This window comes from Oculina patagonica, chromosome 13, assembly GCF_052425735.1.
Source record: "Oculina patagonica isolate OP01 chromosome 13, crgOcupat, whole genome shotgun sequence".
NCBI classification, from domain to species: Eukaryota; Metazoa; Cnidaria; class Anthozoa; order Scleractinia; family Oculinidae; genus Oculina; species Oculina patagonica.
In genome coordinates, this window is record NC_135770.1 from 21784688 (window position 1) to 21807423 (window position 22736).

The window sequence follows — 22736 nt, forward strand, 5'->3', positions numbered from 1 at the left end:
ATTTGGTTTCGCTGTTTACTATACATCTAATTATATGGAAAGGGTGGAAACTCCAACAACTCCAAAGTAGAACACTTCCAGCGCCGAGCCGAATTTCGACCTGATAATCCTATCGCACAGCTTTCAAACTACGCACCAGAAATGAGGAAGGCTTGACGAATCTTCTCGTATCATTTGATCGAAAATTTACCTAAACCGTCCGGAACAAGCCCTCGAACGAAATCGGGTATCCAAAATTTTTAAGCCGTCCGAATGCGTAGCACCAAAATGTGGTGCCGAAGGGAAAACGCTATTCCCCTGCCTCTTTTTGATTGGATACAACTGAACAATGGTCGTTCAAAAATTTGTTTTGTGGATAGGGAGGCAAAGGCAAAAACCAATACTCAGTAGTATAGGGAGTCATGTCAATAGTGCGACACAACCTTAGGACCCTCGCGCAAATGCCAATTACGACGGCGATGCCAAAAGCGACACATTATTATTTAAATATGCGTCGTAGTAACTTGTTTGCGTCAAAGTCAAAGGAGTCCGCCGTTGACGTCTGTTTATTTGTTTCAAAATACACACTTCCCAGAAACACCGCTGGCACAATCAATGGAATACTTTTCCCCTTGCTTTAGCCGTCGACTGTTGATAGCCTTTACCACAAAAGTTTTCCCACCCTCTCTAGCTACAAGAATATAGTGCCCAGCCTCGGCTGTGTGTAGATTTTGAAATTGTTCAGAAGTCAAGGTTTCCGAGTGATTGCAGCCAAAAATGTAAAAATCAAAAGGAAAGAAAAAAAATAAAGGAACTCAAATCCGAGTACCTTGCCATGTTTAGACCTATTTTTTTGTCCCGAAAATAACCCACTTTCCGCAAACTCGCGATCGCCAACATTTTTAACGGCTACGAAAGTCGTGACGGAGCTCGCGAGGGTTTTCCCAATCAGTCGGACCTTAATTTAAGAATAGCAAATCACAACAACTGTTTTGCACGAGAGTTTCACATGTGGATGAATTGTTTTGCAGTATCTGTAAAACAATTAGGTGGGATGCCTAAAGTCTGATATTTTTTTTTGTAGGGCTGTAGAATTTTTCTTTGAAAAATTGAAACTGTCTTTTATTAGAATCTAGTTAGATTTAAAAATGAAACTCATAACAACTAGATCTAGATACTTACTCGTTTATTTTAAGTCGGTATGAATAATTATAATTAGTTTGACGCAAACAAGTTACTACGACGCATATTTAAATAATAATGTGTCGCTTTTGGCATCGCCGTCGTAATTGGCATTTGCGCGAGGGTCCTAAGGTTGTGTCGCACTATGAGTATTGGTTTTTGCCTTTGCCTCCCTATCCACAAACAAATTTTTGAACGACCATTGTTCAGTTGTATCCAATCAAAAAGAGGCAGGGGAATAGCGTTTTCCCTTCGGCACCACATTTTGGTGCTACGCATTCGGACGGCTTAAAAATTTTGGATACCCGATTTCGTTCGAGGGCTTGTTCCGGACGGTTTAGGTAAATTTTCGATCAAATGATACGAGAAGTTTCGTCAAGCCTTCCTCATTTCTGGTGCGTAGTTTGAAAGCTGTGCGATAGGATTATCAGGTCGAAATTCGGCTCGGCGCTGGAAGTGTTCTACTTTGGAGTTGTTGGAGTTTCCACCCTTTCCATATAATTAGATGTATAGTAAACAGCGAAACCAAATTACCCTTCAATCGACTCAAATTCGCCATTTCAAGCCAAAAGAACGTCACTACACAAAAGGTAGGAAACTTAACATTTATTCAGCTCAAAATTGTTAATGTTTTGCAGCAATATACGCAATTCTACAAACCATTCGGTAAATTTCATACATTCTCTATAAAAATGTAAATGTGCACAGTCCATTCACAAACAGTTTGTCTGGGGCCCCTGTGTCGAGATAACCGAACAAGGAGGGTGGTAATTGGTAAAGGGTGTTTTGTGATTTCAAAATGAACTTATTTTTTCTCCGTGAAATGTGAAAAGACCATTTTTTCTCGTGAATCGCGATTTCGTTTCTAGCCGTGAACCGTGATTTTATTTTCGAAACCCATCATTACGTAATTAACAATGTTCCGGCCGAAATGACAGGTCAGTGACAGGTCATTTTTCGATCCTTTGAATTAATCTTCACCCAGGCTTTAGAGAGACGTGGTTTTCTTTCTGTAATGCACTGTTGCACGCAGAACAACGAGAGTATAGAAGATGTACATGTCCATGTCATGCAAGGCAGTACATTGGACGTAATCGTTTCAAAATCTCTCGAGATCGTGTGGAAAAAATGTCCCTCGTTTTTTCCTGATACGTTTTATTTTCTGGGAAACGTGATCCCTAGACCCTCAACAACGAAAGAATGACATTTTGAACCAGCGAATGCAACCCACATTTCAAAAAATTAACTTCAGCTAACTTTCAAGGCCATTTTTCGAACACTGACGCTCACGAAAATAAACTGAACAGCTCATCATCAAATGTAACAGCCTGATGCATGCACACTTTAGACAAAATGACCAAAATGGCTTATCAGTATGTCTTTATGTAGAAACTGATATAAACAGCCTCAGAAAAAGAACATAGAAAAACTTGCGGCGGGATTCGTTGAAAGCTCATTCATAAAAGAAACACAGAAAATGTTCCACAAAAATACTGTTTATTGAAAACGTTTCGCATTCGATTCCGGTATGAACGGAAACATTTGAGAAAGTTGAGGCAGATTTCGAAACAGCTGTACAAAACAGGATCTTTTTAGGCAAAGCATTCATCCGGCGTTCTTAGACACATCCGCTCGTTTTTTTTACATTACAGAAAAAAACGAGAGTTGCTTCCCGCAATTCCTCAATATCGAGTGGAAAGTGATTTTACATATGAACAGCACATGAAGCTAGTTAAACGGATTTCCACATCCTTGCTACAAGGAGCTTACTAATCTACAGGGAAAATAAAAAGAAGAATTCGCATTTTAACTAAAACAAGCGCCTAGTAGGAATTTTACGAGTGAACTGTTAATAAAGACTCAATAAACGCTTATATTACATATTGTAATTATAAAATATTTCCCGAAATTTAGCTTCATCTCCAGTTTTCGCGCAGTAAATTTTTTCCGCAGGCGTTTTTCGCCTACCGATCGCAAGGTTTTCAAAAACAGGTAATTTGTCGTCAATTAGAAAATGCAAACAAGCACGCTTTCAGTTTGACTGTCCTATATGTCTCGTATCTAGTTTTTTTAATTGAATTTCGGTTGTTGAATTTGCCGGATACTAAAAATGTGGCGGTGCTTTGCGCCCCATTCTCGTCCCCAGAGTCCGGTCCCAGAGCCGCGTGTGCCTCTTAGCCGACTGAAACAAGGGGCTCTGGGGACACATGATTTTGATTGGCTAGATTTTAACAAAGGGAGTTTCATATCTAGATGATCAAATTAATCAACCATTTCCAAATCAATAAACAAAGGAATTTTAAAACGGTTATTTGATTGGTTGTACAGACCTTTTGTTAAAAACTAGCCAATCAAATGCATATGGTGTGTCACCAGAGCCACTTGTTTCTGGTACACAGGTTCAGCCGGCGAAGAGGGACAAGCGGCTCTTGGCACGAGAATATCGAATATTAATGAGCGCGCCCTAGAATCTGCCGATTGCCTATACTAGTTGCAGGCGTCGTCGTTGGCTGGAGAAAGCTGCGCGCGTTGTTGTGGGCCTGTTGAATTTTCTGCCTCCGCTTGCATGACCAGAAAAATCGGCAGAGTGGCATTCCTCAAAAACAAAAACCCTCCCTTTTTTCTTCCTTTAAAACCAGTCGCTTAAGCGTTGAGCCATCCCTTTGTTTATTTTTTTATTTATTTTTATCCTTTGCTTTATTGATGTAAAACAGGGCACTATTGATTAATCGTACTCGATTTTTTTTGGGCAAAATTCGTGTTTCGTAAAACGAGGCGGATAATCCTGTTTTTGTTTTGTTTTGTTTTTTGTTTTAGTCACAATTGTTCCCAGGGTCTACTCTGCTTTCAAGATGGCGGCTGGGCGCGTCACGACGAGACCGCCATTTTGAAAACTCGTCGCCGAGAAGACCATGGGGACGAGGTTGAGGGGAGAAACACGGGCTCATTCCCCGACCAGCGGCTGGTAAATGAGCCTATGCGTGGCTAAAATCAATCTTAACCCGAAAAAAAAATAATGTCGTGACGTTTCTGTTATGACGTACTTCCGCTTCGACCAAATTACTCCCGGGGCCTTCTTACGCTTCTTTGAACAGGTGCATTGCTTCAGTGGGCATATTGGCGTCGTAGTATTATCATCAGCTTCGTTCCAAAACGACATTTTCAAGGCTTTGGTAAGTAACTGTCTAGAACTAAACATTCTTAGCACAATCAAAATCCTGAACATACTTTATAAGTTATAATAATATAATATTAGACTTCGTTTACAATAGTCCGTTTATTTAGTCAGTAAAGCTTTGCGTTTGTGTTGCAAATTATACTCCTCTGTCGCATATAACTGGTCGGTTTTATTTTTTATATTTGATGGATCAGTCCCTTGGTAATGCTAAAACAATTCCCTCTCGGTTTCTATCGCGATCGGCTGTGATATAGTTAATTCAGGGCTTCGCCGCCAAGGGTTCATTCCGTGTACACCCCACGCCCAAGGCACGACAAAGGTTTGGAATTCTACGCCAAGTTGCTTCGTTTTTCTATCTCAGATTTATTTAGTTGAACGCCAGTCAAGACACGCCGTTTAAATAAAGACTGTACACAAATATTCCGCGCACTTTTGAAGAGCTTTGTGTAACCTATAGGAAATGCAGACTGATTCACCCCTCGCCAAATATTAGCTGGTAGAAATCTCAAGCTCATAGTCCATAAATTAGGTGAAAACTATTCTTGCAGAATACGTTTTTGTTGGTCAAATACGTTGCTAAGACCAGAATTAACAGGAAATGACTCAGCTTTTAAAGTATGTTAAAAAATTCAAGTATTTCTAAAACATTCAAGTATTTTACTAGGGAAAAAATTCATGTCGCGCATGAGTACCAAACACCTTGTCAAGAGAGAACGCTGCTGATGATAATGTTCAGCCCTTCTAGCTCCCAAGACAAACAGTTACCTGCTCAAGATGTTTAGCGCAAAGTCTCTAGATAGATACCTTATTTAAGGCATGAAGGCGCCTTCATGCAAGAACAATTTTGCAATCATTATTGTTGTAAAACACTTGTTAAATATTCCATTTAGCCTGAGAGATTGACGTGTGAGCATTGTAGGCTAAGAGCACTCCCTATTTCTTTCTTGATCCGTAGAGCGTGAAGCTAAAAAACAACGCGAACAGATCGCGTTAAACGAAGTTTTCATTAATGTTTTTTGATACGAGTATTTGTTAACTGGGCCTAGGACAAGCCCAGTTCATAAAACAAGAAGCGTTGCGAAACTTAAAACCGCGCGGTTTAAGCTTAACTGCATTTTTGTCCATAAAAAGTTAACTGCCCTTCGCTCCCAAACAGATTTCGTGATTTCCAAGCGTGCATTTAATTTATACACGCATTTGTGTGATTTTAAGTGCCTTTTGCTTCATGCCTGATAGACCTTGATCGCCAATACAGCACGACAACGATTTTTATTTCTTCACGTGGAACCCTATACGAGACCGCAGTAGCTAATGATGTTGGCGCCCTATCCTGAATACTCTTAGTGAGGAAAAACATCCGTTATTTTCACCCCTCGCGAGACGATGAGTGCCCCGTTCCTTTCATATTAGAGTCCCCTACAGGATTATTAGTTTCTACTATGTCATTTTGTGTGGCTTTGTTGTTCATACTGGTAAAACATAAAATCAGTTAGTCTTATACCTAAGAAAAACGGAATATTGCCTGCCATATTTTTCTACCTCCTAGAGAACCAGGTGATCTGAAATATATTCCGGGATGTCCAGTGGAGAAGAAGAAGACGTGTATCAAGACCGGTACTAAAAATAAATTAACAATAAATCATTAAAAGCAATGATCATAAACAACACATCTTCTTAGTTTGGCCAGAAGTTGTGCTCATACGCCCAGCCACTTATCCGTGGACTGCTAGGCATGGGCAAAGCCAGGCGTTAGGTCCTCATCGAAAATCATCGACCCCACTGTAAACTCCAGAGGCAATCCAAAAGGCTGTTTTCTACCCTGGCATCGTGCAAAATATATCGGAGCAGTAGCTTGGAAACTGTTGAACAATTCTTGGCCAAACTGCGGAGATGTGTAGTGTGACCATTGCTACCATAGAAAATGTTATATTATTATAACGTTTTACAGTTGTAACACCACTGATTGCCTTTCGTTTGCCAAAAATGAATGACTTAAAAGGTGGAATGAAACAAGAACACAGGCTTATGCATGGCAAAATATGGAAGATAAATAACTTAAAAATCTTTATACATTTTAGCGGAACTCCCCAGAGCGGAGCCCCATAATCATGCAAATAGGAGAATCATGTATGCATAGAAATAGAAGAACCATGCATTTGATTTTTCATGGCCATCATGGCTAGCGACGCGTGAGCTCTACGTACGAACGACGACGTAGCGCAACATGACGGCCACTGCTCCAGAAATAGGTTAAGGTTAACGTCAGCTTATATCTTTGACATTGTACATCCATGTTATGGTCAATTGACAGCTGTCAAAACAAGATATCCGCTCACCACTATCGAATAACCATATCGCGGGCTCAGGTGTAGAGCTCATTGAGGTCACGTTTTTTTAAAGGTGAGCCTGACCAGCTTATAGTTTTCTATTGAAAAGAGGGTTCAAGTCGTATTGTTTCTGTCTAAGATCAGTAAAAACAGATTTAAATGAAGAGCAAAGTAAATAACCGGGAAGCTCCGCGTTAAGGCTTGGCTAAATCTATTTAGTAATCCTATGACGTGTTACCAGAGTCGTCCACCTGCAAAGGTGTTACTGTGTTGATCCACAAATCACAAGTAACAACTTATTACTTTCAACATATCTGTACCTTCTTTAGCATAAAAATGGCAACTAAAATAATGGTCGTTCTTCTTTTTCTTTAAACCCTCTGACGAACATGCAAATTCATAACCCCACCATCGTACAAAGAGGGGGGGGGGGGGAAGGGGTCGTCTTTTTTATTAGAAGTGACATAAGTCTGCACTTAGTAGAAAGCCGCTAGCTTACCATACAAGATAACATAACGTTTTTTGGCTGTGACGTCATATAATGTCTTAAGAACCGCCATCTTGGATTTCACAATTTTCTTACAATGTTAGAAAAGGACGGAATTTTGAGACAAAATTAAGCTAGAATGTTAACGGAATGCAATATGAAGCGATTTTTACGATTTTGGCCAAAGCTGATTGTAATTTTAACGTCGCCATTGCAACGTCAAACCTAATGGACACGTAAATGACATCAAAATGATGAATGACGAATGAATGAACAGCTACTGAAAGTTTCAGCATCACAGAGTAAATCCCCTTCTCAGAATTACGGGAAAACCTCGAAGGGGTGTCATCCTCCACCACCTACCCAACTCCCACACCCCCGCACCTTGTACGTTCGAGGGTTAAAATTATGGCAAGTGAACGTGTTTTTATATACACTAGCGGAGATGATTATGATGACGACGATGGCGAAGAAGATGATGATGATTATGATTATAGCGATGGCGATGACGATGATGATGATGATCAAGGTGATGATGATGGCAGTGCGGTAAAGAAGGAACGCAAAAAGCCTAAACGGTAAGTTCCCAAATTCGTAAGATGATTAAGTTGCGGTTACCGAAAGTGTTATTTCAATGTGTCGATGGACTTTAAGTCAAGTTGTTATCGCTGACTAGTGTCATGCCGATCGCAAAGAGGAGGGCAGAGTATGTTGTCCTCTTTCGCTGCCAACTCGCATGGTGGTAATTTAGGAGTATATACTGCAGCAAGGGATGATATGATTTCAAGCTCCCAATAACTAGAACCCTCAATGACTCAAACCTCCTTCTAACTCGAATGCCCTAGGCCTCGATAACTCGAGCCCCCGTTAGCTGGAACCTTTTTCGATTTGTTTTGATCGATTCAACTGTGCACCTACCAAATTTAAAAGATTTTTTTTCATTTCCTGTTTTGTGTATTTTAATTGTTTCAATCCATTTGATAATTTCAGCTCGAAATGCCCAGTATTCCTGTCTTACCAGTGGGATTTACAAGAGACCGTAAAAGGACTGAAGAGCAAGATAGACGGGAATGGAGTTAAGTGTTGGATGGATATTGGGCAGATGGGAGGTGGTGATTCACTGCTTGCGAAGATAGATGCCGGCATTCGAGGGTGCAAGGTTAGATAAAATAATTTAATCTGTAATTCCTACCCCGTTCCTACATTGTTCTTTGTTTTTGGAATCTGGTAAAGTTTTCCCTGCACTGAAGAGAGAAAAGGATCTTTTGTAATTGGTACATGAATGCTGTTTTGTCACTTACAAGACTCAATGAAAGAAAATACCAGAAAACTAGGGGGCGGGGAGGATATACTCTTTATAGTAGACTATACTGGGAGGCTTCGCCCGAAAGGAGTAACTTTATTAGGCTGTAGGTTTATAAAAGGGTAGCCATTTCAAGAGTTAAAAAATACAAAAGGGTACAAAAAACTACCATTTAGGTACATTAAGGTATTTAAAAGGACCTTTTAACGGAGCTACGTCACGAGCATTTTGAGGATTTTTGGTCTTGAATGTTCTGAAAATTAGTGGTTGGCAACTTAACCCATGAAAATCATTATCTTTGGACATCTTAAGAAAGATATATTACCTTTATTTGCAGATAAAAATCAAACTTTAGTTATAAATATTGATTTTTTTTTCAAGACGCGCGGGAACAACTTGAAAAGTTTAGCCATAATTTTTAAAGTTGCAATCCATTTCCATCCTAGCCATCCGCAGCCCAACAGGCTTGTTCGCCATGCAGTTCAGTGCTTTAATATAGCAATTGGTAATAAAAATGGACCATTATTTTTAGGTTTCCTTTGAACAAATATAAATTTTGGCATGGATGTGCAAAAATCTGTTAAATTCCGTGACAAATTAAGCCCCTTTAAAGGATCTCGAACAGATCTACCGAACGGACTGATTCATTTAAATATTATTAAGGGGCTATGAATCTTAAGAGTGATGCAGTATCCTTTCTGTGGGAACGTCAAAAGGGTACTATTTTTCAAAACTGAAGGTACCGTATTTACTCGAATAAGCGCCGCGGCGTTTATTAAATTTTTCGCATCTCAAGTGCGGCGCTTATTCGAGGGCGGCGCTTATTTAAAATTTGGACACCACAAAGAGTCTTATATTTTTCAGTTATCAAAAATAGCATCTGATTGTCAGAATTCGTCTCTTGTTGAAAAGAGAAGTGCCGCTAGCTGTCGTAGCAAAGTTCGCGGCCTTCACAACATTTACAGAACTGCGTGTTGTAAGAATGTTGGATAGAAAACAAATGGGCGAGCAGTAAAACCATCACTGTGAACTGTAAAACATCGCTTTTGATGAAACGAAATGTCCAAGTTAATTTTAGAGTTGCTTTGTAGTGCAGTTTTTAGCAAAACGGAATTCATTGAATTAGCGCCGCATCAGGACTGCGGCGCTTATTAACTTTTTTTGTCCCAAATGCGCGCTTATTCGAGGGCGGCGCTTATTCGGGGGCGGCGCTAATTCGAGTAAATACGGTATACGAAAGAGGAAGAATTTTTAGAATTCCCCCCGGGATACTATGCACAGGTACTTTTTTGAACTGGCTACGAGTTACGTTGCGGCCTATATAACGACTACGCAGTGATTGCACAAAAGACACGCCTTTCTGTTCGACTTTTCTCCTTTTTGTCCTGTCATAGGTCTTCGTTTGTTGCGTGACAGAAAAGTACTGCCAGTCTGAAACCTGCCAGAATGAGGCCACCTTAGCTCATAGCTTGAAGAAACCCATCATTCCTCTGTTGTTTGACGACATTTCCTGGCCTCCAGAAGGTCAGCTGTCCATGATATTTGCCAAGCTTCTTTACATCAAGATGACCGGGAAAGATGCAGAGTTCCAGCAGCTTATGACAAAAGTGAAAGGGTTTATAAACCCTGAGAATTAATCGGGATCTAGTCCAGTCCCTGAACTCTCTCTTCCACGCGCCCTTTATAGGGGTTGAACCCAGGCGCGCGAAGAGAGAGTCCAGGATAACTTGCATGCGCATGCTCAGAACGAACCAATCAGAAGCGAGGAGTGTAGCGTCACTTGCTTGGGACGCGCGCGCTAGGCTAAAACTGGCTCGCTCAAATGACGAATTCAACTACGCGACCGAGCGCGCGAATAAATGCTAGAAAAAAAACTGTGCTCAATTACATCCAAAACCAATTCGAAAAACAGCTACAAAATACCAGGAATAGTTGACGAATAGCGATTTTTGATTTGGCCGTTAGCTTTTAGCAGACACTGACTGCAAAGCTAGGCTTTTTAAAGTTATTCCGGTGACCCTGCTTTAGTACACGGTTGCGTAGTTGAACTCGTCATCTGTGCGCGCGCGTTTTCAAAAGTGCTGCCAAATATGGTTTTTCCCCCAATTTTGGAGGAAAAACTGGCGCATGCGCATGCAGGTTATCCTGGACCTCTCTTCGCGCGCCTGGGTTCAACCCCTATAAAGGGCGCGTGGAAGAGAGAGTTCAGGGACTGGACTTATCGGGATCCAGCTTTTGAAGTACCTCACACGTAAAATGTATGGAATGGTGTTTGTGTAATTTTTGTAACTGTTATCTATTATCTTGCAATTGTCTTCGTTATCCGTTGTACGATTATATGTATTCTGGAACATTTCCCGTGTATTTATAGTCTAGCTATCAATAAACGAGATGTCTATTCCTGATTCTTGTCTGCGTTGTATGATATTTAGTGTGAAAATGGTTTGTTCTCGTTTTACTGCAGAGTGATTACAGAACAAGTTCAATAGGACGCTATTTTGACTTTTGCCTTGTTGCCAGTAAGCATGTTTCATGCAATTAGCGAGAAGAGTTAGCTGTTTTCTGTCTCATTTATAAATGAACACTTTAAATTTCTCAGGGGGGGGGGGGAGAGAAACTTCCTTTGTTACACGACTCACAAATGCAGCATAGCGGTGCCGGGCAACCGAGTGTGCGCAGTAGCTATTGAATAGTTGCTAAGGTGCATAGTGAATAACTTGACAAATTTCATAGCTCGCATGTTTTGAGTTTGACCGTGCACAAAACACAAGAGCTATTTGCATTTTGTTTGCTCCTTTGAAGTTTGCCGGACTTCAAAACAACAAACAGTGATAACGGTGACCAGTCTAGCCAAAGTATAAGGCTTGCGAGTTATACTAATTAAAATAACTCCAATAATGATTCTGAAATTATGTGCCATTTTTTGGTTGCTTAACGACAAACGTGACAAATTTTTCGCTTGTTATTCCACGCCACCAAAACATTCAATAGTCTCTGGACGGAACGGGCTCGGCAAAACAACAATTTGAATTTCCTTTTGCATTCGTGTCTCAATATTTAATATTCCGCTCTTGTTACGAGAATAGACCTCTTTAGCTGCGTTTGTTTGTTTCCCATTTCAGACCACGCGATGTTCCCCTTGAGATTTATCTCTTTCAATTTCAAACAAATTTTAAAACGTGGAAATGAATGAATAGTTGTCAGATCGACAAAGGAACAATTCTCTGGAGAGCATCACATGATCTGAGATGTGCAATTTACATACGTAGCTAAAAACGGTCTAGTCCGCGAAACGATCGAGTTCCACTTCAACCTCGTTCCAGGGCCCTTTCCAGAAAGCGACCTGGTGTCTTCTGCGTTCTTCGATACCGAGTGCAGTGGTATACTAACTGAGCTACTAGCATCGTACTAGTATCTTCAGCTTCGTTCCAAACCAAGATTTTCAAGGCCGTGGTAAGTAACTATCTAAAACTAAATATTGAACTTAATATTAAAGTCTTTGACGAGTTGTCAAACACAATGAAACATACTTTATAAAAGTTGTGAAGACTTCCTCCACAATAGAGTCTATGTGGTAACCGGTCGTTTTCGCCAAGACTGTCTGTTTGCCCGGACTAAACGCTGTTCGCCCGGACTGAAAGTCTGTTCGGCCGGATTATTCTAACACGATCTAAGCACGTCTCTTTCCTTTTCTCTCTGGCAAGTTGACCGTGATTGATACAAGAGGAATTCAGTTCAATATAAAGTAAAATGTCAATCGCTCGGTAATCGCGAAAAGTTCTGATTACACGGTTCATATCTATAACTTCATACATAGAATGTTCCATCCGCATATAAGCTACGAAGCCAAAAAGCGACTAAGATAGTTATAAATGGAAATTCGTTTTACTGGCAGCGCTTGATGTTTACACCAAAATTCTTTCTATAGACAGCGCTGGGTGTTTACATAGAACCCGAGATGAATTAATCTCAACGACCAGCTCGCAGGGGTGGCGAGGGGTAACATCCGAGACTAGCCAAGACTCCGAGTCGACCCTTGTTTGATAATCCGAGCCCGAGACTTGACAGATTTTAGAAAATCCGAGCCCGAGACTTAGTGAAGAGAACACAAGTCCTGGGACTTGCATGTATTAATTTACACAAAGCGCCTTTCTACAATTCTTAAAAACGGCTAAAAAGATTTTCTGGAAACGTATTTAACGTTCACCACGCATGATCCAAATTGTAAAGAATTTTCTTGCAAAGTTTTATTACCATTGATTCACTGGAACCCTTTCAAATTAAACGATAGAGAGGGGTCGTTTGAACCGGTGGAAAATTTGCGTTTCAAGTTAACGGTTTACAAAATTATGCTCAAGTATTCAAATCAATGTGCACTAAATTCTTCCGTGATACAATAATGGAAATACAAAACCAAAATACAGAAAACAATGGCAGGGTAGATTACAACGCATTGTATTCATCGCGGCGAAATGTAGTAGAAACCGATTTGAATATCTTAGTATAATTTTTAATCCGTGAATTTGTAACGCAACTTTTTCGTTGGTTCAAACTCCTACTTAATCGTTAAATTTAAAAGTGTTCCAGTAAATCAATGTTAAAAAAATTTAAAATCATTCTCGGATACCAAGGGGCAGTTAATGGCTTGAGGGAAACACGAAACTTCGAGAAACAAAGGTCGGTATAGACTGAAGATGGAGCGAATGAAAGGTGCCCGTGCCGGGTAAAGGGAGTCTTACCGGGCCAGTTCCAAACAGCTCTTTGAATACTGCTTCCTGATTGGGCAGAAAAGTTCTTTATATTCCTTTGTATTATTCTGCCCAATTGCAATCGGCAGACTGCAGGTCAACAATCCTTTATGACATATGTTTTATGTGTATTCCAATACAAAGTTCATACACAAAACGAGTTCGCTCGCTATTTTGCCTGTTCGCCAAGATTTTGCTCGAGAAGGAAACATTTCGGCTTCTGCCTTCCATGGTCGAGAAAGTAGGAAGGTTGACGGCTTTTCCCGCGGTGAAATGCCGGATGACAGCCCCATACATTTATTATGCATACTATAAACGGTTCTTTGCTCAGGGCCTTTGGGACTGCAACGCTTTGTTCAAGTCATTTCTTTGTTTTCCTTTCTTTTCAAAAAAGTTTTCGACTTCAAAAGAGGTTTACGATTTTTTGGCGATTTAGTGCGTCGAAAAAGCTAAAATAATTCAAGTAAAGGAATAAGCAAAGAAAACGTTCACATAATGTCCGAGTATAATGGCTCTACCGCAAACAATTCTAATGGTTATTTTTGTAGCTCACTAAAGGTCCAGTATGTTATCATATGTGAGTTGCATGACGGGAGATGAACCGCCAAAGAATGCTTTTAAAGCGGGATTTGATGACGGCCCTTCTTACCACGCAAGAGGCGTAATATCTGGAAAGACCATCCCAGGCAAGGTTGGCGTGAGGTCTGAGAACAATCAGCGTTTTGTTGGAGCATGCATTCCATACGGATCAGAAGAGCACCGGATCAACAGCTTTGAGGTGCTTACTGTGGATGACCTATCAGCGGTGTCCTATGTGAGGTGCGCTTAATAACTCGAAAACACAATAACTTGAAGATATGTTAGGAGGGAGGGGCGCCAGGTGGGAGAAAGCATGCTTGCCTTGAGCTCGGGTATAGGCATCGGGGATCTTCTATATTGAAAAGAAATACTCGGACATTTCAAGGAACGCAAAGATCTTTGAACAGTGGTAGATTTAACCATATCGCCAAAATAAAACTAATCTTTTCCCTGGACCTTAGTTATAAGTACCGAGTAAACGAATAATTTCCTACAAAACCCTTTATTTCAGTAGCTTCGTTATAATACAGATAATCGATCTAATCTTAACTACATGCTATTAGCGGATCACGAGTTCACGATCGATTGCTCATGCAGACTGTTTTAGTCATAAGCAAGACGGTTTGTTATCTCCTGAAATTAGAAATACTTAGTACAGAGTTCAGCAGTAGTTCGTACTCTATAATTGGTGTCGTAGTGTAATAGTCTTCTCTATGTACATTGTGTGTATTGTGTTATCAGTTAAAAAAAAATATGGGAAACTAAGTATACAAAAACAAGAAAAAGCACAAACAAACATTAGTTTGCCTTAAGCTTGTTTTGCTCTTATGAATACTACTGTTTCTTCTTCCCGGCCGGCCAGGTGTAAAACTGGAGATCCACCGCCAGAAAATGCTGTTCAAGGCGGTTTTGATGGCGGGCCGTCGTATCATGCAAGAGGTGAGGTAAAAGGCACACTTGTTCCGGGTAAAGTTGGCGTACAAGGTACTTCGGATAAGTTTTATTTGAAAGGAGCGTGCATTCCCTTTGGTTCGCGTGAACATCGCATCGATAATTTTGAAGTGCTTGTCAGGGCCAAGAAAGTCAGTCACCCCAAAGTTCACATGGACAGAGGAGAGGTGCCGACCAAGCAGAATCAGGATGAGATTAAGTAAATCAAGTTCCAATTTTGCTTACATTGAAAATAAATTATTTCGAAGCAATGGTCACACTACACATCTCTGCGGTTTGGTCTGAACTTGTGCTCGATCTTGCGCACAGCCAATTTTCCTAATAGTAGCAGCCCAGGGGGGGGGGGGGGGGGGGCGTTGTGTGCTCGGGGTTTCAAGTGACAGGGATGATCGAATAAGGGCAAAATTCAAGATCCAAAAAAATCCCTAGGGCTTCCAACAAAACATCATTGAACCAAAAAATTAACCCCCAAAAATTCCCATGCTGAATTTGCGACCCTCATATTTATTTGCAGAACTACAGAGCCAAGGCACTACCACGAATCTTTCGATTGCTTTTAATACCCAAAAAGATCCCTACTTAAATCAAGGCACCCCCAAAGAAATTTCCTACCAAAAAAATCCCGGAATCGATAATTTCAGACTCAAAAAAAAATCCCTTTGATCTTCTCCGTCACTTGAAATCCCGAGTTTCTCCTTCCTGTGGGTAGCAGCCATGGAAACCGTTTCGCCCTGGTAAGGACTCTTCAATAAGGCATAGCCAGGCTTAAAGCTGATTTCCAGTCGTTGGTTTTTTTTTTTTTTTTTTTTTTTTTTTTTTTTATAAAAAAAATTAAGGGCCTTATCGAAATTCAACGAACCCGCCGCTAACTACAAAGGCAAACCCGAAGGTTGCTTTAAATCTCCTCTTTATACAGAGCATACATATGAGAACTGTAGCTAGGACTGTAGAACAAGTTCTGGCCAAACCGCGTAGATGTGTAGTGTGACCACTGCTTTCAATGTATTATATTGCGCTTACCATATTGGTGCAAGTTAGTAGAAGTTTCAGTATTTTACTTTTAAATTCCTACTTGTTTAATTAGAGTGCTTTTAAAATTAAGGTCTTTATCAAGTTAATTGTGTGGTAATGTTCATCGATCTACATTTGCTTCCCATCCGTGTGACAATTAGTGTTGGTTAGCTCTGGTTCGCATCTTCTTGGTGAGTTGTCATAATTACTTGTCTAAAAAAGTAGACACCCAAAACGCAAATTGGCATTTATTTTGGACTATCGTAGTCAAAATTCTGTCAACTACAATAGTCACAATAGTCTGTTCTGACGACATTGTCCTTATCACATGACCTCTTCACGTGGTCCTCAGTGTTTTGCGCCAAAAATTAATGAAATAGAAAACCAAGAAAAGAAAAAGTAGAAATGAAAAAAATAACAAAGTGCAAATTATTCGGCTCCAGTGCGGACATTAGGGCCTAGCTCTAATTGAGCAACGACTAATAAAACAGTGTTCAAAGGTAAGAAATGTCTGGTACATGACACAATGTTTATTGTTTCTGTGGACTTTGTTACGGAACGCGGCATTCAACTTCATGCTTTGTTGATATGAAGCATAATTTACGTCCTTCTTTCTTGCATATTTAACAAACCAGCAAAAGTAAGGGAAAGTTCTCCGTATCTTTGGAAATGTCGAGCAGGTCTTCAGTAACTGACAAAGAATGAGGTTAGCCTCACACTTCACTTGCCCTAATTTGGTGTGAACTTCTGAAAAGACTGTTTCGTGTTTCACAGACACTTTGGTCTCGGCACTCTGACTTAGCAAACATTGGGAAGGCTTCTCCCAGAAATTCGGGAGAATTTGATTCGAGACTCATTTCGACAAAATTAAAAGTCCATATTACACAGAGAACAAGGTCAGTAGAACAAGTTCGAACAGAACTTGGAAGGCGCCGTTATTATTCCGGGCGCACTCGTCTATGACACATTAAACTTTGAGTAATAGCTTTTTCGGCCTTAGCGATTTTTGCGAGTTGGGCCAAAATCGCTAAATTTAGTACTCGCTTAAATTTGTCTCGGTGAAATTTAATACGCGTTAATTTAATACCCCTGTCCGCCAGAGGAACACAAAATTAAATACAGTGGCCCTTTTCAACTATATAACAACGTCAGAAGGTAGGGCAACAATTAAGAAGGGTTGGGAGAGAGCTGGGATCGCCGGCATCGTGGAAAATATGTCTGATTTCTCTGACGAGGACGACTTTCTAACATTTGCAATTCACTTTGTTCTTTCTGACAACGGTAATGTTCGTTCAATTTTAAGTGACTTTGTTCTATTACTGAACATTTATTTCCATCTTAGCTATATATTAAAATTGTTTTTTTTAATTTAATTTTTGGAAAATCGCTATATTTAATAGTAGCTAAATCTTGCTCATAAAAAATTGCTAAAATTAGTAGTCGCTAAAATAGTAACCTTAAAGTAATGTGATAGAATTCGATTTAACTGGGAAATATAATTTATTAGCGATATAAGAGCTTAAGTGAACCACACTTTTTTTTACGAAATCGCACCCAGTGAAACCATTTTGCTAATATTTTTTTTTTGTTAAATTTATGGAATCAGCTTATGTTGACTTAACACATACACTAACCACGTTTTAGCAAAATCGTTAGAGCAGAAGTGCGGAAATATTAAGGTCACCTAAATTCATCCCGTAATTCTTTTTAAAATTCTTTATTCCAGCTCGAGTTGCCCAGTTTTCCTGTCTTACCAGTGGGATTTACAAGAGACCGTAAAAGGACTGAAGAGCAAGATAGACGAGAATGGAGTTAAGTGTTGGATGGATATTGGGCAGATGGGAGGTGGTGATTCTCTGCTTGCGAAGATAGATGCCGGTATTCGAGGGTGCAAGGTTAGATTAAATGACTTTGTTTTTCCTTCCACGTTTTTCTTCGTTCTTTGTGTTCGGAATTTGGTAAAGTTTTCCCTGAAAGGAGCATTTTTAGTGGCAGAGAGGAACGAGTCTTTTGTAATTGGCACATGAATATTTTTCCCTCACTTACAAGAAAATCTAAGAAAATTAGCGCTTCAGCGTACACCGTGTCCTAAAGGCGGGAGGGGGCGGAGGTACGGGGAGGCTTCGCCCGAAAGGGAACCCTTGTTCAGGCTGTTGACATTCAGAATATCTCGAACAGACCTACCCAACGGTAAGGTCTATTTAAGTGAAAACTTACGAAAAGAGATTCAGTATCCGTCTGTAGATATGTAAAAAGGGTACCATCTTCCTACTGAAGGTAAACAAAAGCATTACCTTTTCTGTCAAAAAAGGATAAGGGTTTAGACCTCGGGGCGGAGCCTCCCCGTGTAAGAATTTTTTGAGTTCCCCGGGGCACTATGTACATATAGTTTTCACTGAACTGGCTACGAGTTACATTGCATCTCCTCCCATATAACGACTACACACTGATTGCATAAAGGACACGCGCACAGTAACGCCTTTCTGTTCGAAGTTTCTAATCTGGTACAGTTTTCACTCATAGCAATACTTTCTCCTTCTCTTTATTTTACCATAGGTCTTCGTGTGTTGCGTGACAAAAAAGTACTGCCAATCAGAAACCTGCCAGAATGAGGCCACCTTAGCTCATAGCTTGAAGAAACCTATCATCCCTCTGTTGTTTGACGACATTTCCTGGCCTCCAGAAGGTCAGCTGTCCATGATCTTCGCCAAGCTTCTTTACATCAAGATGACCGGGAAAGATGCAGAGTTCCAGCAGCTTATGACAAAAGTGAAAGGGTTTATAAACCCTGAGAATTAATCGAGATCCAGCCTAACAAGTACCCCAGATGTAAAATAAATGAAATGGGGATTGTTTAATTTTAGTAAGTGCTAGTTATTACCCTAAAAATTTCATCTAGCCTCCTCCGCAGGCAACTCGTTGCTGACAGAAGACTAGGAACTTGCGAAGGGGAGGTGAACTAGAAAAACTCATTCGCGTTTCCCCAGGGACACTTGGTTCTCGTGCACAGGCTCCGCCGGCTAAGAAAGACACGTGGCTCTGGGCACGAGAACGAGAAAGACTAGAACATTCTCGTCCCCATAGCCCTTTTCGTTTCTCTTAGCCGGCAGGGCCTAGGCACGAGGAAAAAAGGGCCTGGGGACAGAGAATTTTCCAGTCCTAGATTCTAGGACTTCCGGTCTTTATGTATGCAGTCGTGAGGTGTCTATAGACTGTATGCGATATCATGCGGCCGTCGAACCACGATTCGAGGAGTCTTTGTCACAGGCGCTTAGTGGTCTCAGTTTGGAAAATTTTTCCTCCGTGTTGAAAGAAGAGGCAATACGTTCTTCTAAAGAAAGACACTCTTGTTATTTTACCGACAGGCTTTGCAAGTCGTTAATTTTCCAGTTATTGCCCTTGTTTTTGACTCCTGCTTGGAGAAACATATTGTTTTTCTCCACTAAATTATAAATTATGCGAGACCAAAGTGAAGCCAATGATTATTCACCTTCTTTTCGACCGAGCGCTATAGTGAAGTTGAAATCAACGATATCAAGCAATCAAAGTAGATTATGGCCACCAGAGGTTGTTGAAAATGAGAAAATGTTGGATTGCGAAGAAGTAAGGCGTTATATGAAAGCTGTCGTATTGATGACGCACATATGTAGAGTGGAAGTTAATTAGTTTTTTTTTTTTAGAAAAGAAATAATATATATTTTGAATAATTTTAAAATTTTACTATTTATATACTACATGCTTAATATTTTCACTTTTTCTTTTCCCACCTCAGCACACTAAAAAAGTAAGCTAAAGAAGCTGAGGACAGATAGCTTAAAACACTCCATGAACTGACAAATGACTAGTTGTATTTTTTATTGCTAAATATTAATAGTTGTTCCTACATCTCACAGACACCAGACCACCCAACCAAACTTATTGTCTCACTTAGCCTGATTCTACATGGACACTTACCTGCGCCACACTACTCCTCTCCCCTATGACGCGAGGGTTCCCACAGTTTTTACACAGATGTGATGGCACCGGTCAAAGGTATGTACTGTTTGTTCGAATGAGAGCAGAGTCAGGTTTAGTGGCCCGACAGCTGACTATACCAACCACGCCAACGACATGCCACCCACGAAGGGACCAAGCCAAGAGGATCAACAATGACTGCAAAATCCTCAAAAAATAAAGGTACTCCATACATTCAGTTACCTATATCCCTACCCGTTAGTGTAGATTTATTCTACTGCCAACAGTTAACCACAGAATTTTATTTTGGTCACGACTATCTACTCACAACTGGAAAGAGCCCCAACTTCTCATAGCGTACAACGTTCCACAAAAAAAAAAAAGGAATTAGTTAGGTACCGTGAGGACCAGAAATCACCATTTCGAACAAATAAATATTGCGTTTTTTCTTTGGTGAATGAAAAAATATAGGCTGTTTCCTCGGGGGTCCGCATCCGGCCGCTAAACTCATCTTCGCCTCGGATTCCTCCCATTTTTTTCAAATTCGAAAGAAAACCCATTTTTTAAATATACCTGTAAGCTACTGGTAAATATTATTTGGCTAGCAAAGTTTATTAAACTGAAACGCGGAGTGTACTCACCCGCGACACATCCACCGGACCCAAGCAAAATTGATAGCAACTCGAAGCATACCCAGCTTGGAATTTCTCTGATACATCAAAACTGCGTAACCAAAGCACACTGGAGGCACTTGTGACTTGTGACTGACCTCCCTTGGCGAAAAGACACATCCGCACACTATCACCACCTTCGCGGTTCACTGAGATAGCACTCTTTTGTCTGCTGGCTTGAAGAAGGGAGTCCCATGTTGCGAGGCACACATTCTTCATACCAGTTGTTATCGAATTCCTGTTTAGAAAGTGACGCCAAAGAAGAGAACGATTCATCTGTCTTCCTTTCGAAAGCACGGCTGGACAGTTATTTTCGGAAAGCCATCGTCAGACGACCCATTAAAAACTCGAGCACCTTTAGCAATTCTGGCTCTTTGTTACTTTTCTCGCCAAAAATTTAACTGGATGGTTTCTAGTAAACCGTTTTTCACAGGACAAGTGTTGTCAAAATTGGACGCTGTTTGTGGGGATCGTCTTCCATATCCTCCATGTCTTCATCTGTTCATTTTTCGCGCCGTCAGCCGACATTTTGACTTCCGTTTAAGATTTTTTGTTTTCAAACAGCCAATCAAAAAAATTCGATTTTTCGGTAATTCTCTGTCCCCAGAGCCCTTTGTTTCCTCGTGCCTAGGCCCTGCCGGCTAAGAGAAACGAAAAGGGCTATGGGGACGAGAATGGACTAGGAACGAAACCGAGTTGCGCGCCTTTCGTTCCTAGTCTTTCTCGTTGACCTCCATTCCGTTCGTTCCTAGTCTTCCCTCAGTAGCGGAGTTGCCAGTGGAGGAGGCTAAGAAAATCGATAGTTCTAGTTGCTTGAATTTATTTTGCATGACGAATCAACTGTATGAGTTGGCCTTCAATTCACTCGCTATGTGTAAGCATGACGCGTGTTTTCAATTGTTAAGTAAAGCGTACGAACGATACTACGGACAGCAAACCGAAAAGCGAAAACTGCATGTAGAGCTAATAAATTCATTTTACTTTATTGTTTAGTTTTAATTTCGGTGTTGGCTTTTTTTATAGAAATACCGTGTGAGTGTTGTTTTGCACTGAGCTGCAATAAACTCTTTGTGAGATCCTGTTGGTCTTGTAGCAATCCTTTAAAAAAGTTTGAAATTTATGCGCCATAAGAATTTTGCAACAGAGTTCAAGAAAATCCGACCGTCTAAAATACTTTCGGATTCTTTGTGATGCACCTTGCATATCATAATGTAAGCTGTATTAAGTCCCTCTCTTTTAACAAGGAAACCATTGTTTTAACTTTTTAGTACCCCTTAAGTCTTTTGAGAACATGTGTTACTTAATGTTAAAAAAATCACTTTATTTCTTTTAAATGTATTTAACTAATCTATGATATAGAATAAGCCCCCCTTCCCTTCCACCGAACTTAATCAAGATTTTATGGTACATAGAGTTTGCATAGCGTTCTGATTTTCTTGAATTTTGTTAAAATTCTTGTGGCTTGGTTTAAATAATAACTTTGAAGATTGCAATGGTTCTTAAAAACTTTTTCCTTTCGAGATTGAATTATTTCTACTCAGTTAAGAGCAGGTTTCCCAATAATATTAAAGTTGTGTTTTATTCCGCACGACAGAAAATCCACGAAAGTTCGACGCGCATTGCTATTGCAAGAAAGCACGACACTTGCAGAAGCGGCACCTTCTCACTTACAAAAAAAAAACTTAATTGGGGGGGGGGGGGGGGGGGAGGTGGGGAAAGGGCAGTAAAAACAAAAACACCGTAAGGAATGCCCCAGATTAGGCTTTGGTCAAGGATGTTTTCCATGTTCTGGGATGACTGAGAATGAACCCTTCTGCAGCTAACGGTCTCATGGTAAAAAAACCCACCTTGCTGGAGGGCAAGCTACACTCTGGAGCATCCGAAACAAAGAAAAGCCAAGCATGACTAGTTGAAGTCTCTTTGTTTTGGATGTCCCAGGGCGTAGCTTGCCCTCTAGCAAGGTGCTGTTCTCCCATTGCGGCTGATTAGGGGAAGCTCCGGCGATGTCTTCGTTCTTGTTGAAAGTCGGGCGGGGAGTTAGATGTGCTCACCTGTGACAAAGAGTTACACAAAACCGATCTCCCTTTTAAGTGGTTACAAGCTTTTTATTAACATTATTCTGCCAAGCTTACAACTATTAACTTACTCAAACTTACAGTAACGTCCACAATTCATAGTTACGATTGTCTTAACTTAAGTGTATTAACTTACATAAGTATCGTGGATATGTCTCAATAAAAATCAACTAACAGAACGATTATCATAAAAGAGCACGGCAGAAATTCTTGGACAGTTTCCGGCGTTACACTTGTGGTCGGTAATAACCACCACTCAAACAACACTTCTTCTGTACTCAATGAGCGTTA

General features: G+C 40.4%; 2 protein-coding genes across 4 annotated transcripts; both read left to right on the top strand.

Annotated features, from left to right (window-relative positions):
- Positions 1 to 4253: 4253 nt before the first annotated feature.
- LOC144636516 (uncharacterized) lies at positions 4254 to 10861 on the top strand. Of its 2 annotated transcripts, XM_078495743.1 has the most exons (6): positions 4254 to 4334; positions 5894 to 5953; positions 7594 to 7731; positions 8144 to 8312; positions 9851 to 10092; positions 10677 to 10861. In XM_078495743.1, coding segments are annotated over exons 2-6 (588 nt in total). In that variant the 5' UTR covers positions 4254 to 4334; positions 5894 to 5915; the 3' UTR covers positions 10678 to 10861. The 2 variants fall into 2 exon arrangements, with proteins under 2 accessions (XP_078351869.1, XP_078351868.1); XM_078495742.1 differs by having other exon boundaries at positions 9851 to 10861.
- Positions 10862 to 11770: 909 nt separating this feature from the next.
- On the top strand, positions 11771 to 18804 carry LOC144635411 (uncharacterized). Of its 2 annotated transcripts, none has more exons than XM_078494520.1 (5): positions 11771 to 11909; positions 13763 to 14023; positions 14646 to 14933; positions 17472 to 17640; positions 18302 to 18804. In XM_078494520.1, the coding sequence occupies exons 2-5, from the start codon at positions 13770 to 13772 to the stop codon at positions 18542 to 18544; spliced, it is 954 nt and encodes a 317-aa protein (XP_078350646.1). In that variant the 5' UTR covers positions 11771 to 11909; positions 13763 to 13769; the 3' UTR covers positions 18545 to 18804. The 2 variants fall into 2 exon arrangements, with proteins under 2 accessions (XP_078350646.1, XP_078350647.1); XM_078494521.1 differs by having other exon boundaries at positions 11787 to 11909; positions 13753 to 14023.
- Positions 18805 to 22736: the final 3932 nt, after the last annotated feature.